The following is a 17,618-nucleotide window of genomic DNA, read 5'->3' as shown; positions in this document are numbered from 1 at the left end:
AATTTACAGAAACTCAAAATCAGTTTAGGCAAAAAAGAGAATATGTTGGTTCTTACAAGTAAGAGATCTATGGGTGGGCTGAGCAGCCTCTGCATTCAGATCTGGCTGGATTCAGAGGTTTTACTATATGGTCAGAGCTATAACTTTTTTCAAACAGCTTCTTCCCACATGCTGGATAGGAATGCCCACTAGTATTCCGAGAGCCTTAGCTCAGCAACCTTAATGGAATGAATACTTTTTCCTAGTATTTCCCTATACAATTCCAGAGAATACTATGGTTGACCTCTCTTGGGTCTAATGTCCACTGATGAACAAATCCTTGTGGCATAGATAGATGGGACAAGCTGACTGGCTAGTCCAGGTCACGTGCCACCACCTGGGGGAGGGGCAGAACACCACAATTGCCAGCTCATTTGTACTCCAGAGAGTTAGGGGCAGTTTTTGCACGGAATCAGAAGCAGGGATGATAAAACATGCTGGACAGACAATTCGGCTATCGCACCTCGTTACAGAGGAAGGGAGGCTCTGAGCAGGAAATCTGAATGGGGAGCAAGGCTGGAAGAGACTTCACTTTGCGCCTGGAGGCCCTGGCATGGATATTGCCCTGTATATTTTTTTGCAAATGGAGAGTCTCTGACCTGAGTATCAAGAGCTGTCTACTCAACAGACCCTAGGGCAGCTTGTGCACCCTGGCATTTAGTGGTCACATGAGATGAGTCAGGTAATCCCGGAGTATGAATTATAGGCTGTGCAGAAAACAGAGCCACAAAGAGAATGAAGCCTTCTAGAGTCCTTTCTGGGTCTATCTTTCCAGTGTAATCCTTATCATATTTAAGGTAAAGTTCTCTTATAGCTACAAAGATGAACTAAGCAAGAGAGATTAGGTATTTGTGTCCTCCTTTTAGACTGGAATTTCAAAGCTGGAAGAGACCTTAGAGATTATGTAGCATAAGGATCAGCAAACTGGCCCGCAGGTTAAATCCCCCTCCACCTTTACCTTTGGAAATAAATTGCGACTCAACCGCTGCCTCATCCATATGACCACATATTATCAAGGGCTGCTTCTATGCCTCAGACACCATATGGCCCTCAGAGCTCCAAATATTTATGACCTGGCCCTTTACAGGAAAGGTTTCTCAATTCCTGGCCTGGTATGACTCTCTCCCTATTCAATTAAGATTGTCCTCTTCAACATTAATCTCATTCCTGACTCACACTTGGATCAAAAGAGACAATTCACAGAGAGTTTAGAATATAGTTTGACATATAATAAATAAATAAAATTAAATGTTGGTGAAATAAAAGTCCTAGGCTATCAATACCTCTGTTCCTCTCTTCAATGGAATGATTAAGCGGTGACTGGTCCTAACCATGCCATGTGTTGATTAATTTGTTTATTGAAAGGTTTTTTTCCCAACACATTCAACTGTATTTCATTAATTATTACTGAGTGTGTGCTAGGCATCTAACACCCATTCCCTCACTCTGCCCTCCCCCATCCAACCACCTTGAGAGGAAGCTGAAGCAATGGGGGTAAAGAAAGTCACAGAAGGTTGCACAGCTAGTTAGTGGCTGAGGTGGAACATGAACCCAGGCATTCTGACTCCACAGCTCAAGTGCTTATCAAATACACTATCGAAAGCATCTCACTTTGGTCAGTAACCTAATTTTCAAAGTATCAGTTCGCACAGTCCCAGCAATCAGAATCAGATTAACAGGTCCACTTGAAGGGACAAGAGCAGTGACACCAACACCGATGCACAGCGTGCCTAGGGAACCCGCCAGCTCATCCTCTCTGCTCCCCGTGCCTTCCCTTCTCATCCATTCACACCTGCTCCACGGTGCTCAGCCAGCCTCTGCTGCCTCTGGGCTCTCCTATCCATCAGGTACGTGTTACCAGGGAGATCTTCCTAAATAATGCACAGCTCTGAGGGGGGTCACTGCTCAGCTCAAAACCTCTCATGGCTCCTTATTGGTCACAGACTGTAACAAATACTCTCCAGCCTGGCATGTACAACTCTCAAAGATCTGATCCTCACCAGCCACCCCCGCCCCCACCTTCTTTCCTCACTGTCCACCTCCTCATACTTCATAGATAACCAGACTTGCTGACCTTTCCTGAAACCCTCTGTTTACTTTGTCTCTGTTTGTTTTACCCTCCCCACCCAGCCATGGGTCTGGGATGCATAAGTTGTGCAACAAGTGAATGTGGAAGCTCGCCTGCGAGAGTGGATGGATGAGCCCATCGGGAACTCCCTTCTTCCCCATCCGAGCTATCTCTCAAGATCTGGACTGAATGCACCTTCTCCACAAAATAGACCCCGGCTCTTTCAGGGGAATCTGGCCTGACTCCCTCTTCACTCGTTCCTGCCCTCTCAACAGCCAGGAGGGTTTTATTTTATTACAGTCACCCTTGCTCGTGTCTGCCCCTGGGTGATGCCGGAAGGAGGCTGTCTGAGGTCACATTCTTTCCTGTGCATCTCCAATCCCTTAGCACCTGGTACCTCGCCATGCAGAGAGCAGGGACTTGTGTCATTGCCCTAGTGAACAAGAGAGCAGTGCTGGAACATCCAACAGGAAAAAGACCAGCCACCCCAACCTGTACTTCCCCTTCACCCCGTAACTCTCATCACAGTAAAATGGGGAAAGACTGAAGAGGAGGAAGCAGGAAGGAGGGAAAGGATCCTTGGAGTTGGCTCGACGTGGTTTCAAATACCTTCTCCACCACCTCCCAGCTTGTGTGACTGAGGCCAGGAGACTGTACCTCTGAACCTCATTTCCCTTTTATGCAAAATGGGAGTATTTAATAGTCTCTGTTAGATCCTCCCATTCACATATTCATTCAAGGCATCATTACTTGTTAAATATGAGATTTAGGACCAGAGACTTGTTTTTTGAGCCTTGGTTTGCCCCTCTGTAAAACAAGGATATTATTAGCATCTACCTCCTAGGTCTTCTGTGAGGGTTAAATGCATTCATGTCTGTGAAGACCTTAGCACCGTGCCTGGCACACAGTTAATGCTCAACCAATACGAACAGTCACTGGCGGCCATCACTTTGTGCCAAGAGCTGTAATGAGTTTGGAGGACTCAGCAGTGAACAAAACAGGCCTGTCACAGAGCCATCATGTGGCTTATAGTCCAAAAGGGGATAAGAGACAGAAATGACAAGCCAACGGCTAATACAATTACCAATGATGGTGAGTTCTGTGGAGAATGGTGAGAGTCCATGTAACACGGGGGACCGTCCTTACATGCAGAGCAGGGAAGGGCTTTGCAGGATTGTTGCAAGGATTAAATAAATAATATTTGTAAATAATTGCACTCAGATAGGCTATAATCGGAAAAGAATGTCTCTTGATTAGGAGGAGGAGGAAAAATGGGTCTAAGGCTCAGGCATTTCTCATGGGGCTTGAGCTCCTCTTTGTTTCTGAAATGTTGCCTCCTAGGTCCCTTCTCCCCACCTGAAATGGGCCCAGGCTCTGTTCCTGCCCTTTGAAAGAGGAATTTATGGTCACTCAAGGTTCCTGTGCCCTATATTCCTGACACTATGGGCAATTCTCCTTGCAGAATACCTCATACTGACTGTGAAGATATCTAATTTTACGGTTGCTTTAGATCGTCCTTGGACGGGCAGGGTCCGGATCCCTGGGCTGCTTCCCCAGATTTCAAAAAGCAGCAGCAGACCTCGAGCTGGCCCTGGCCCCGCACGCTGAGAGCAGCTTGCTGCGGGAAGATTGGCACTTGGTGGAGTGTGCTTCAGGTGCTTAAAATAGATCAACTGTGTCATTAGACCATTGCAAGGCAGTCCTTTCATTGGCCCTGCTGGTGCGGGTGAGGGCAAGAGATAACAGCCCATGGAGAAAGACCTGTGCTTTGCACAAAATCAAGCAGATGCGAGGAAAAAGCTTTTGAAATGATACAGGCAGTGGAGAGGGGAGTTCTGCCAGAGAAGGGGGTGGGGCCGTGGCACGAGCACGCAGCGGTACCCACGGCACAGGGAGCAACAGGATGGCGAAGTGGAGCCTGTCTGGACCTCCTGCCTGGCTGGCGGGGCACTCGGAAACAAGGCTAACACTTCTGGATTGCAGGGCACAGTCCGGTTAGCATCATGTGAAATCACCAAGGGATCACCTATACTCTCCGGGGGACACAGAACCAATGTGTGGGGCTAACTCTGGAGGATTCCTACTGCTCCTTCAGGGCCCTCTCCTCAGGGTGTTTCAAGTCCCTCCTCCATTGCTGGGCATGCTCCGCCCTGGATACAGTGCTCAGACACAGCCTAATCAGGGTTCTCCAGAGCAGCGCTATGACCCCCCCTGCCCCTTGCAGCCTGGAATCACACTGTCCAGCAGCCCACACAGCTCTGATGCCTGCAACTGAACTTGAACTCAACCCACCCCTCCCCCAACCATTTACTCCAGTGGCTGCCGTGGCTGGTGCTGGGGACACTGGGCAGTGATGGCCGCTGAGGAAGGAAGAGTTTGGGTTACATGTGGGAGGTAGGAATGACCAGATGTGGACCCAGACTGAACACAGGGGAGTGGAGGAAACGGAAATGCAGATGAAGGCTAGTTTCTGATTACTAACTTCCTTACTGGGTAAACGGAGAGTCTAGCAATCAACTGGGACCACAGAGTAGAAGGTTTTTTGTGGGTTTTTTTTTTTCATTTAAAAAAGAGTAAGTTTATAAAATTTTAGTTTGAATTTGAAGTGCCTTGGAATATCCAAGTTGGCAACATAGCAGATGGTCATAAAGATGAAACTAAGAGAGATCTTCATAAAGGAAAAGAGAGTGGGCTTTTCACTAATGAATTAAACCATCAAATATCTTTTGAGCAACAACAATGTGCTACGTACTATGCTTTGCTTTCTATGAATGATTTACTATCCTGATTTCTTCCAGAGAAATGAAGAAAAATCTGGTATCAACTGAAGAAATTTTGTTGGCATTACCCAATTTCTCACCTTTCTTTCTCAAGTAGGAGATCCCCATCATAACAGAGAGGTCTTATGCAGCCATTCTGGGTCAAGGTGTGACCTTTCAGTAATCACCCCTTAGCTGAGTGGGTGTATAAACTGACCTTACAGATATGGAGCTCATGCTGTCGATTAGATGCCCTCCACTGGACCAGGCATGTCCCACATGTCACAACAACCTCTGGAACAGTCCAGCCTCCCAGGGTCCTACTTTTGGGCTGATAAAGAACTGGGACCCAGAACTGGGACCAGTTATCCAGAACTGCTTTCCTTTGGTCTGTGCCCATCCCCTACTAACAGATTCCTCTGGAAGTGAAACTGACCTCTAGGAGTTGGGGGTGGGGTACTGTTTGCCCAACTGTATCCAAAAGGATATGATATCACCCTCTGGGAATGTGTCAGCTGGGAAAAAAAGGCCACGAGCAGGATCTGGCTCACTTCAAGAGCACTTTATGGCATGGCGGTGTTAATCAACTGCTAACTCAAGATAGAACTTTCTCCCATGATGAACAATATGCTGTGGTTTCCTCATCTCTGTGTTTGATGTTTTATGGGTCATATACTAGACTAGAGTTTAAAAAATTCAAATGCCTGCATATAAAATAGATAAACAAGCATTTACTATATAGCACAGGGAACCATACTCAATATCTTAGAGTAACCTGTAATGGAAAAGAATCGGAAAAAAAAAATGTGTATATATATATGTGTGTGTATATATATACACAGACATACATGGATCACTTTGTTGTATACCTGAAACTAACATAATATTGTATGTCAACTATATTTCAATTAAAAATAAATTCAAATACCTACAGTGGCAAGGTAATAGAAAAGTATTAAGCTGTTCTTGTGTGACACCTCTCTTCCTATAGACGTGGCAACTGGGGCTCTCTAGAGAATAGTACAGGCCTCCTCAAGGCAGGCAGTTCTACTGACTATTGTCTGCCATGTAGGAACAAAGGGGCGCGGATGCAGGGTCTTTCAGGCTGTCCTTAAAGAGAAGCTAGAAATCCCAATTTTGATTTCTGAGTGTTTGCAAATAATTAAAATTCTCTGAAAGCCTGGTGTTGGGCACATAAAACATATCCTATCATGCAGGCCACCAGCTGGCCCCTTTTGCTGACCTGTATGAGCCACGAAGGCAAGACCATGCCTGTTATATTTACTGCTGTGTCTCCAGAAACATGCAGGGTGCAGAGTTGGTGGTCAGTAAATATTTGTTGAGTGAACAAATGAACAATCTAATTCTTGTTCGCCCTCTTGGACATTCCTAGGAACCAGGCAGACTGAAAAACAATTCCATGACTATAAATTCTGTTTCACTGTTGAAATGTTACAGCTGTGCATAATGACCAAAATGAGGGGTAAGGTGGGGAGTGTGTGTTTTGCAGAGAGACTGGAATACTGAGTCACCACGGTCCTCTTTTCTGGGCACCTCCTACGTGTGATCACTCCCTTCAAGCTCTCCAGGGCAGGCTCCATCTCTGCTGGTTAGAGGTGGTAAAATTAGAGTTTAAACATCAAGACTAGGTAGATAACCAACTATCAGCATCCTACACTAGCCCCAGGGTGTGGCTGGTATTTGGGAAGACTGATCCACAGGGAAATCCTCCCCTTGAGGAGTCATTTACTTAACAAATGCCTTATGGATTGAATTGTGTTTCCTCAAATTTATATATAGATGTCCTAACCTCCAGTACTCCAGAATGTGACCTTATTTGGATATGTGGTCTTTACAGAGGTAATCATGTTAAAATGATGTCATTAGGGTGGGCCCTTATCCAATAAGACCGGTGTCCTTATCAAAAGGGGAAATTTGGGCACAGAAATATGCATAGACAGAGGCGATGTGAAGAGACACAGGGAGAAGACAGCCACCACGACCAAGGAGAGGGGCCCGGAGCAGATCCTTTCCTCACGGCCCTTGGAAGGAACCAACCCAGCAGAAAGTTTGATTTTGGACTTTCAGCTCCAGAACCATGAGACAATATATTTCTATTCTTTAAGCCACCCAGTTGGAGGTACTTTATTACAGCAGCTCTAGCATAATACTTGGAGAAGGCGATGGCACCCCACTCCAGTACTCTTGCCTGAAAAATCCCATGGACGGAGGAGCCGGGTAGGCTGCAGTCCATGGGGTCGCTAAGAGTCAGACAGGACTGAGTGACTTCACTTTCACTTTTCATTTTCATGCATTGGAGAAGGAAATGGCAACCCACTCCAGTGTTCTTGCCTGGAGAATCAGAGGGATGGGGGAGCCTGGTGGGCTGCCGTCTATGGGGTCGCACAGAGTCAGACACGACTGAAGTGACTTAGCAGCAGCAGCAGCAGAATACTATTTTTATTCATTTTATAAACTCTTGCTATATACCAGGCACTGTTTTAAGCAATTCACAACTGTTAACCTATTTATTTTTTATAACAACTCTATGAGAGAGGCACTATTACTATACCCCTGTGATTATCACTGGAGATGAGAAATGGAGGTACAGAGAAGGCAAGTGACTTGCCTAAGCACACATGGCAAGGAAAAAGCAGGGCTGGAATGTGAACCCAGATATCTAGGTCCAGTCTATGCCCTTAAGAACTCCAGGAAAACAATTTAACTGGCAAAGCACCCAGCAAGAGGTGGGTTGTTTTCTGTTCTCTACAATGGTATCTGGCTAACGCTGGGTATTGGCCAGTTGTTCACATTCACAACACCAGATGATATCTCAGTCAGATAAGGCTTTTGCCAGAGAGGAATGAAAGAGTTCAGAACTGATATCACTTCCTTTATGCAATGCAAGTACTCTTGAAATCACATTGTGATTTGAGAGGCGTGTTATAATCATTTGGGATGGTTTTAACATTGTTCCTTATATTATTCCTCTAACGCTCCCTTAGCCTCAAGTGGTCATTTGTCAACAAGTGCTCTATTCATTTAGGAAGTACTGTTTTATTTTTTTTAATCTCTATTCTTATAAAGTATATAATCATCTCTACTCCATCTATTTTGAGAATTTAGAATGTCTTTAGAGGGGATCCTCCTGTGCCATTTACAATAGATCCTTTTCTCCAGAAATTCTTAGAGTTCCTGATGTGAGCAATGACATGAACAGAGGGAGGTCTTGCTGCTCCTGATCTGGGTGTCTTGGATACTGAAATCCCTTGCCTCCCCAGGTCCGCTCTCCTCCCCCTCTACCCTGGGAGGCTGACTACGGTGGGGGCCCAGCTGCCTTCCTTGCCCTCTGGCTCCTGGTTGGATTGGGTACCGTAGGAAATCCAAGGGAGGAAGGAGAGAGAGGTCAGGATATTTATTCCCCTGGTTCCTTCCTCGGGGTGTTACCATGAGCTGCCTGCCTGCCAGGAGCAACAGCTCCCACCAGGCAGTACCTTCCCTACAGCTTACTGAGTCTCTGGCTTCCTTTTTTTTTTTTTTCCCTCTTTCAGTCTGGGGGAAGGTGTGATAAGAGTAGTAAGGGCCACTGTTTCTAGCCTCCTAGTCCTTGGCCATCCTGGCTTCTGGTTTATTTCTCTACATCCTTCTCACATATTTGCAAAGGCTTCTGCTCAAATCCCCTCAAATCACACATCTGTTCCCTGCCAGGCCCTAAGACAGACTCCTCTTCTTTTTCACCCTATCGTTCAATCAGGTGCAAGGCCATGCGGACTTCATTCTCTAGAGGATCTTTCCCCTTATTTCTACTGTTGTTATTGTTCACTCACCCAGTCATTTCTGATTCTTTGCGATCCCATGGACTGCAGCACGCGAGGCCTCCCTGTCCCTCATCATCTCCTGAAGTTTGCCCAAGTTCTATTCTTACAGCCGCTCAAATCCTGGCCCTCAGACCTTTTCAGAACTAGGTTAATTATCTCTCATCTAGGATCCTAACTTCCTGTCTTGCCCTTTTAGACTCATGCCATATACAATACCAGGTTAATAATTTTCCTGAAGGTTTCCTGAAAGCCACGGCTCTCCTGTGTGCTGAACCCAGTGACGGCCACAATACCAGCAAAACAGGCTAGTTTTGAACCAGAGGGTTTGGCTCTTATGACACCATCATTTCAAAGTTTTGCTCTACTCAGTGGCCAATGCAACTTCAGGTTCAACGTCATTCCCTGAGACCTACCACCAAGGAGTTTCTCATGCTATTTCACTTCATCTTCACAACAACCCATCTGGCACTACTGCCAACATTTTATGATCATAAAAATTCAGGTTGAGACATGATCTATCTTGTATAAGATTATAAAGAGAATACATGATAGATGTTGAATTTGAACTCAGGAATCCATACCCCAAAGCTTAGGATTTTACTGCCCCAGTGTGCTGTCTGCTTATCCCATGACACCTTTGTGAGGTTTCTATGACTCGTTTTTGCTCTCATCAACAAAACAATGCTCAGATATGTCTGACCCTTTGCAACCCCATGGCCTGTAGCCCACCAGTCTCCTCTGTCCATAGAATTTCTCAGGCAAGAATACTGGTGTGGGGTGCCATTTCCTACTCCCAGGGATATTTCCAACCCAGGGATCATCAAACCATGTCTCTCTCGTCTCCTGCATTGACAGGCAGATTCTTTACCACTAGTGCCACCTGGGAGGCCTTCAACAAAACAAAGCCTACTCCAAAAGAGTAGCTTGTTGGCATGCCAATCCATAATAACAGCCAAGGAAGAGACCATCAGGGGAAGCAATGAAGGGAGAATGGCTCTTGGTACCATTTAATGCGGTATGCAGGTCACTCTCCAACTTTGCAGCCAGCACTCTCCAGGGCTGGCTTTATGCCTAGGAAAGCCATGGCCTTCAGGAGCTCTGGGAGTCCCAACCCAAGTGAAGCACAGCATTTTATGACACAGAACTGACTCTGGTGCTCAGGGCATCTGATGCTCTGGGGCCAACTCAGTCTCCCCTGGCTTTGATTCCCAGGTCTTGGGAACTCCTGGGGCCAAGACGGAATGGGAGACTCTGACAGGAAATAACCAAAGACTCATTGTTGCCTAAGAAAATGCACATTAGGTGGTGAGGCTTTTGGGGCTCTGGGGATGATGTGAGAGCAAGAGGTCTGGGACCAGACTTTCCTTGCTCTGTAGGGTCAGGAAAATGTGACCACAGGGGTGAGTGTGTGACGCCAGAGACAAGGTTCTGAAGGAACAGGAGGAGAACATCGGGGGAGTGTTAGCTGGACTGGGGTCGGGGTGGGGGTGAGGAGGCCAGCCTGATGAAGAGGGGTGGTGGGCAGAGGGGCTGGTGCTAGAGACAGGGAGCTTTCCAGGAGGGGAATGAGAGGAGGTGGACATGATGGGACTGCGGAGAAAGTGGATGCATGTGTGGATGAGCTGGGGTTGTGAGCAAGGCTGGGCCACGGGGGACTCTGCAGGCCTTGCTGAGGGGTCTCCTCTCACATCTTAAGAGCAATGGGATGTGTATTTTAAACAGAGGGTGATGCACAGAGTGGATGGGGCATTGAAGTGGGCTGGAGTGGGTGAAAGGAGACCAGATAGGAGGCTGCCTCAGCACATCAGGAGTCAAGTGACAGCTCTCTGGAATTAGGTTGGGTGTGTGCAGGGGGACAGAAAGGCTGGAAGGTACACCCAGCTTACAGAGGCCAAGCTAGAAATGATGGCTCTGTTTTCCCTAAAGTCCTTGGCCCATGGGGGCCACGATCTCAGTACTAGCCCTGGGTGTCCTGCTCATGCCTTTGGTGTTTTGTTCTCTCTGCAAGGAGCCCTCTTTCCCCTTCTCTTATTGGTTCAGATGGCTGGAGCCCACCTGTTGCATTCTCCCAGGCCTGGACAACCACCTTACTCTACATCTCCAGAACTACCGCTTTCTCTCACAGCCCTGTTTTGCAGCATGTAAGGAGATCCAACCAGTCCATTTTATAGGAGATCAGTCCTGGGTATTCATTGGAAGGACTGATGCTAAAGCTGAAACTCCAATACTTTGGCCACCTCATACGAAGAGTTGACTCATTGGAAAAGACCCTGATGCTGGGAGGGATTGGGGGCAGGAAGTGAAGGGGACAACAGAGGATGAGATGGCTGGATGGCATCACCGACTCGATGGACATGAGTTTGAGTAAACTCTGGGAGTTGGTGATGGACAGGGAGGCCTGGCGTGCTGTGACTCATGGGGTCGCAAAGAGTTGGACACGACTGAGTGACTGAACTGAACTGACAGCGCAGCTTGATTTCAGAAGAATTCTGATGAAACTAAACCAAAATATACTCTGAGGAGTCACTGACTGGGCACTCCTTCTGTTTTTTTTTTTTTTTTTTAAACCACCTGAGACATGTGTTTCTTATTAATAAAAAATTTACATATATTTACAAAGCAATCTCTCACCCTCCTGTCTTGTCCTCAAGATCACATTTCTACATTCCTTTCAATTTATGACAAAGGTGTGACATCTGAGAGGTTGAGTGACTTGCTTGCTAATGTCATAAGGTCAACAATGGTAGGAACCACAATGACTTCAGCAGTGACAATGACAGCCTTGCCACCATCGCTGACACCTTGCCAGCTATGTTGCGGGTACTGCTCTCTCAATTGTACATGGCACATGAAGACTTATCTCCATTCCATGCGGAGGAAGGTCCCATCATTCCCATTTTGCAGATGAGACAACCATCCTGAGGACCACACAGCCAGCCAGTGAAAACACAGCCAGAACCTGGGCCCACCTGATAGCAGGGCTTGAGCTATCCCAAGATTATACAGCCTATGCACCTCTTCTCCAGATAAAGTGACGAGCAATATAATAATAAGCTCATGATTTGCCCCCATCTCAATGGTGACATTTGAACAGTTGATTAGGAATGGCACACACTGTTGATAATGTTATGCATCCAAGTACCTTTCACAAACCCAAAACTAGCCACATGAGTTGAAGAAGACTACAAAACTGGAGCAATAATGCCCATTTGACAGGGTGGATGTGAGAGGGATGCAGGTGAAATGCGTAGCCCAGTGGCTGGTAGGGTGAGGATTCAGGAAGGGAAAGTGCAAGAAAAAAACCGAGTGACAGTTGCTCTTAGGTTCAATTTCAGGCATGAGGACTGAGTTAGGAGTCTCACATGGTAATGGGGCGAGCATTTTTGCTTACATCAGGTCACCCCATGGACCACATGCCCATGCTCTGTCCCTGTGACCCCATCACACCATCACTCCTCCAAGGTCTGATTTCTACTCTTTCCTTCTGAAGACTCCCAGCGTGGGGAGGAGGTGCAGTGACGAGGGAGCCCGGCCCCAAAGCCCTGAGCAAGAGTTTCTCCACAGTTTGCCCCCAGGTAGCCCTTAAGAGAATCACTTCCTCATAGGGAACCTCAGGGACCCCCAGGCTGCCTGAGTCACTCTGTTTATTTTCCCCTGCTCCTGGAAAATAAACGTGCTTTCCCCACTTAGAAAAAGTATATGAGGCTAGAATGGCATTTTTGTTAGTCCTTCTCTTCTGCAGTACTCAATTCTACTACTTTTATGTTTTTTTTAAGTAAAATCTATTTCCTTCTTTAAGGAAAACTCAGTGTTGCTAATGGTACAAGAGTTTATGATTCTAAAGAGAGAAAAAGTGTTGCTTGTTACCTAATTTCTTAGTTCCTTGAAAAATAAATGAGCCATCTTTCTCTTCTGTCGTTTAGTGAGAAAGGACTCCCATAAATACATTTTTCCCCGCCTAGAGATAGTGAGAAGTGACAGGCACTTCACATTCTTACTTGTCTGAGAGCACAGATGGATGCAAATTTGTGGCCCACTAGGTGATCGGGTCTACCTAATTTTGCTCTTTTCCTGAGCCTCATGTGAAGCCTCAGCCCTGTTCCAGACTGTCAAAATCAAGAGGCAAAATTCTTGGGCTGTAAAAGGCAGAGGGAGTCCAGCTACACTTGCCTGCTTAGCGCAGCTATGCAATACACAAAGGAAGACGGCAGAGAGATGACTCATACAAATATATAGTAAATAAATATATTTCATTTCCATCTCCCTGGCTTTGTTTTCCTCCCCTCCATGCCAACAGCCTTGAAATGGAAGGAGGTTAAGGAAACCTGATTTGATCTCAAACACAGCCTCAGAAGGTACTGATTTTTATGACCTTGTTTCTCAGCTGTAGCTTTTTTAGAAGAAACTTGCAGATTCTTAGATTAGAAGAAGCTCAAATTCAACCCTTCTCATTTTACAGATGAGCAATTGGAGATCCAGAGAGGAGAGGGCCAAGTCAAAGACCCAGGGAAGTGAATGTTCCTAGGCGTTCTCTGGTTCAACAACCCCACATGCTGCTAGACAACCCAGACAAGTGAAGCTGGCCAGGAGGGGGACTTGAATCCAGATCTCTCTTTCAGGGTGGCACTCACGCCACCTACCCCAGTGGGCGCCCATGGTCAAAGGTACTGAACTGAAGAGAAAGAGCTTAGGCCTCCTTGTATCTCTCACTGCATTTCTCAGCAGCTGAGGCTCAGCCCAGCAGTAAAATGTCTGGTCCTGCCTCTGCAGAGCAGTTACTGCTTCTGGCATTTCAGAGACATTGGCCAAAGGGCTTGTCTCTTTTCTCTCGTTCTCAGGATGGCTAAATGCTGCCTTAAGGTATGTGAAAAATATCAGCCCTGGGCCCATGGGGCTGCCTGCACACTAGAGCAGGATATTTCACAATCTCCAGACCCAAAGGTGGCTTCCTGGCAATTTGTTTATCAAACTGCTCGTTCCTATCCCACAGCCTGCCCACACCCACCCACCCACCCACCAGCCCGAGGCCAGCCTCCCTGCCTCTTCCCAGCTCCAAGACCAGCAGGGCCTTCCTCTTCTTTCCAGCTGTGTGCTGGGAGGTCTCCTCTGAGCCCCCTCAGTCAGACAATGGCTACACTTCTGCTTCCTAGGCCTTCTCAGGCTTTGCTAGAAGGAGACAAGCAGCCTTCCCAACGGAGACAAGTGGCGCGGCCAATAAAACATTAGCAAATATCGTGAAAACCGGGAGCCATATCCCTGTACTCGGGAGGGAGCACAGAAAAAACCGAGGAGGAGTCTGGGGGCATGTGCCCCCCCGGTGCCAGGCTTCCTTCCTCCTTCCAGGCAACCCCAGCGCCGGCTCCTGCACCTCCCGCCCCCACCCTGTTCCCATGGCAAAGAAGAGGAGGACCCACTTACGGCTCGTGTTCATGATGATGCCTTTGCACTGGGTCTTTCATTCAATACGGAGACTCCAGATGCTTTTTAAATCTTCCGATCTTTCGACTTCACTCATCACCTGGGGGGTGAAATAGTCCAGTGTTAGCTCTGTATCCTGAGGTGCCCTCTCTCTGCTGTCCCTCTCAGTCTGGGCTGTAGCCTCTGGCCTTGAAGGCGAGTGGGCTAATAGCTCAGGTGAGAGCAGGGAGGAGGAGGCGGCAGAGAGGACGCGAGCGCCTGGGTCCGTCCGCTCCTGGGACCTGACTGCCCGACAGAAGCGGGGCCGGCAGCGCCTGTTGGCGCGCACCCCGACTATTGCAGCCCAGCGGCTCGGGAGCCCAAAGGGGGTGTGGACCACAGGGAGGCAGGGCGGGGGCAGCGTGCTGGGCGCCGGGCTCTGCTGGGCAGCGCGTCCCCGCCCGGCGTCCACGAGCGGCGGCCCGCCCCGGGACCCACCTCTCGGCCAGTGTCGGGAGCCAGAGGCCCCTGCCCGGGCCCCTGAGACCAGTTCATGAATCCTGGTCCTCGTCTGGGGTCTCGAATTCCAAGGCGAGCAAAACGAAATAGGAGAGCTCGACATCCATGATGCGGGCTCGCCGGGTGGCTGCGCGGGGGGCGCGGCTGCTCGCTGCTGCCACCTGCTGGACGCGCCTGCGCGTGTCCAGGCCCCGCCCCGCCCGGGCTTCTCTCTGGGTCCTGGGCTGTCAAGGGGAATGGATGGGACCCTGTGTCCTGTGGCGAAGGAGGGGGTGCTTGAGCGCTGCTTCCCTCCCTCGATACACGGGTCTAAGAACTAGACAATGACAGGAAAATAGACCCTCTATGAGAGGGGCTGTGAAGAAAGGATTGGCTTTGCAGGAAGACAGTGTTCACTTCCAACTCTGCTTGCTCCTGACCAGCTGGGTGTAGTCTGGTCTTGAGCAGGTCGCTGCTGGCTTTGCCTGGTGTTCCTCAAGTGTAGAAGGTGGGGGCTGGACAAGTGAATAAGAGATTATGGGTTCCTCTAGCCTCCTAATTCTGTTCCTACCTCCCGCTTCATACCCCTTATCACTGACGCATTTGTTAGAATTTTTTTTTTTTAAATATTATCCCTCTCCTCCATGAGAATGTTCGTTCCATTGAAGTATGGGTCTTGTCAGTAGGGTTCACTGCCAGGCCCTCAACACCCAGAAAAGCACCTGACACACAGTGGGTATCAATAGATATTCACTGACAGACTACCCTAGTGTTTTCTGGATCTAGCATCACTCAGCCCTCAGAATAGAAGGTCCAGGAACACCTGCTTGGAAACACTTCCCTGTGTGAGGCAAATATCAGGTATGTACCCTAGTGACTCAACCTCACTGGTTCACCCAGTTTTGTATGGCCAAAGTTTTTTTTCCCTGTAGTTAGTTTTTGCAGGTGTGTATTAAAAAAACCTATATTCTGATTCTCCTGGTCATGGTTAATTCAGTGGGATGAGATTCTTGACATTCCTCTGACTACTTACCCTGTCACCTTTCTGAACCTAGTTCAGGGTCACAGAACCATTTCTTTTGAGCATAGAAAAACAAGACTGAAAGGACACATAATCCCTGTCTATAGAATGTCTCCGGTTAGAGTATGTGTAGAGTAAAAAAGCTGTGAACCCCTCACACCCCCAACTTGTAGACAAGAAACAGTGGGTCGGAGAGGCTGTACCACCTGCCCCCGACACATAGCATCTGGTGGCTGAACTGTACCAGATCTGCTCACTTCTAGGTTGGTCCTTTGTGAGAGAGAGTCAGTGTACCTGGTGCTGAGATGGCAGGGTAAATGTAGGCAGCCCCTCTCTTAAAACTGGGGAAAGAGCACCTCCTAAATAAATACAATGTTTCTACCTCACCCCCTGAGATGTGATAACAACAAAAGGATCTTTAGATAAACTGAAGGGTCAATGGATTTGAAACACCTTGTTATAGCTTACTTGGAATTGTTGCCAATGGAGAGAGAATAACCCTAACCTCCTCACAATTTTGTTTGTATAACAATCTCCTGGAGATCTGCTCTGCATGTTAAACAAGCATCCCAGGTGATTCACACATCACTCTGCTATGGAAAAGACCTAGGATAACTCTGAAAACACAGTAGTGTTTAATAAATACGTGATTCCCAAAGATCTCTTTAGAGAACCCCTACATTTTCAGATTGTGATTCTTTATTCAATTCCCAAGTTACCTGTAACTTGCTCTGTTCTAAGGCTTGGAAAGAGATCATTTTTCACCCTGGGAGAAAGTTCAGCTAAATTAAACATGTAAAATTAAAAAGGCTGTTCGGTGAACATATTTAGTTATCACCCAAAACCTCAAAGTTCAGAACTTTTCAGATTTACAAAGTCAAATAAAAACATATTACTCATTCATTTATTCACTCAGCAGTCATTTATTGTCTAGCTTGTGCTAGGCCTTGTGCTGGCAGCTGGGGATAGAAGAAGACAGACAAGACCCTGGCCTCCTGGAGCATAAATCTTTTGGTAGGAGTGAGCAGGACAGTAATGAACTAAGCCAAGTATGAATTAGGTAAACCAGATGGTGGCTTGGTTAAGAGCCCAGGAGCAAATTCCAGCCTGGCTGGTTTTCAATCTCAGCTCCATCACTCACTAGCAAGAGACTCAGCCTCAATGAGCCTCAAATTATTCATCTATAAAATGATTATAATATGGTACTTACCTCACAGATTGTTGTATGAAAATATTCAGCGTAATGCTAGGCAAATGAAGATGATGTAAGTTAATTATTAATATCATCCCTTACTTATACCTACCTTCAGAGAGAGTCCTGTCATTTTCTACTTTTCCATAGGGTGATGGCCATGAAAATATGCCTTAGAACTTTCCAGCTAAGGGGGGCTTAACTGACCAGTTCTTCTTGTTTGGGTTGCTTTTTTAACACTACACCCATCTGGATGCTGGTGAATTCAGCTCTTTGGAGAGACCATTGGTCCACTCTAAAAGCCCCAATTAGCTTCTTTTGGGGAAACAATCTTATCTTTCTTGCACAGTTATTAGGATAGGAAGAAAAGGGTTAAAAGAAGCTTGAAAAGCTATACCCGTGAGGATGTCCATAACAATCGGAGGTAGCCGGGAAAGACGCAGGAGGAAGCTGGGGGTGGGATCCTTGGTGGAATCGGCTGTGAAAATCATTAGAAAAGCAGAGTCTTGGCTCTGCCCTTGCAAGAGAATGGGGCTAAGAGCTGCAGAGCAGAGGGTCCCTTTGTTTGGAAGTTTGTTTTGAACTTTATGACTCCAGAATGGAGATAAACAAGTCGCACTCGGAAACAGACAAATGCTCCTGGGTGTTGGAAAACCAGGTGGCAAAATCATCAGGAGACAGATTTCCACCTTCTTTAGTGGGAAAGAGGAAACCATGGGGCCAACTGCAGCCATGCTGCTCCCCCCTTATGTTTCTCTTCTCCCCAAAGAGCTGTCTTCTTTACTGACTTCCTGTCCCTAACTGGGGTGGTCTCTGGCTCTCCTAA

General features: G+C 47.3%; 1 protein-coding gene across 3 annotated transcripts in view; it reads right to left on the bottom strand.

Moving 5' to 3' along the window:
* ABLIM3 (actin binding LIM protein family member 3) overlaps positions 1-14,740 on the bottom strand; it is a 133,451-nt gene extending 118,711 nt beyond the window's left edge. For all 3 annotated transcript variants that reach the window (XM_069592388.1, XM_069592386.1, XM_069592387.1), the window contains exons 1-2: positions 14,580-14,740; positions 14,103-14,202 (exon numbers count right to left, since the gene is read on the bottom strand). In XM_069592388.1, coding sequence (XP_069448489.1) covers positions 14,103-14,115 — 13 coding nt within the window. In that variant the 5' untranslated portion in view covers positions 14,116-14,202; positions 14,580-14,740. The remainder of the gene's footprint in view (positions 1-14,102; positions 14,203-14,579) is intronic.
* Between the last annotated feature and the right edge of the window lie 2,878 nt (positions 14,741-17,618).

Source organism: Ovis canadensis, chromosome 5 (genome assembly GCF_042477335.2).
Source record: "Ovis canadensis isolate MfBH-ARS-UI-01 breed Bighorn chromosome 5, ARS-UI_OviCan_v2, whole genome shotgun sequence".
NCBI lineage: Eukaryota > Metazoa > Chordata > Mammalia > Artiodactyla > Bovidae > Ovis > Ovis canadensis.
The sequence above is the reverse complement of the archived record's forward strand: the minus strand, read 5'-3'. Positions and strand labels throughout refer to the sequence as shown.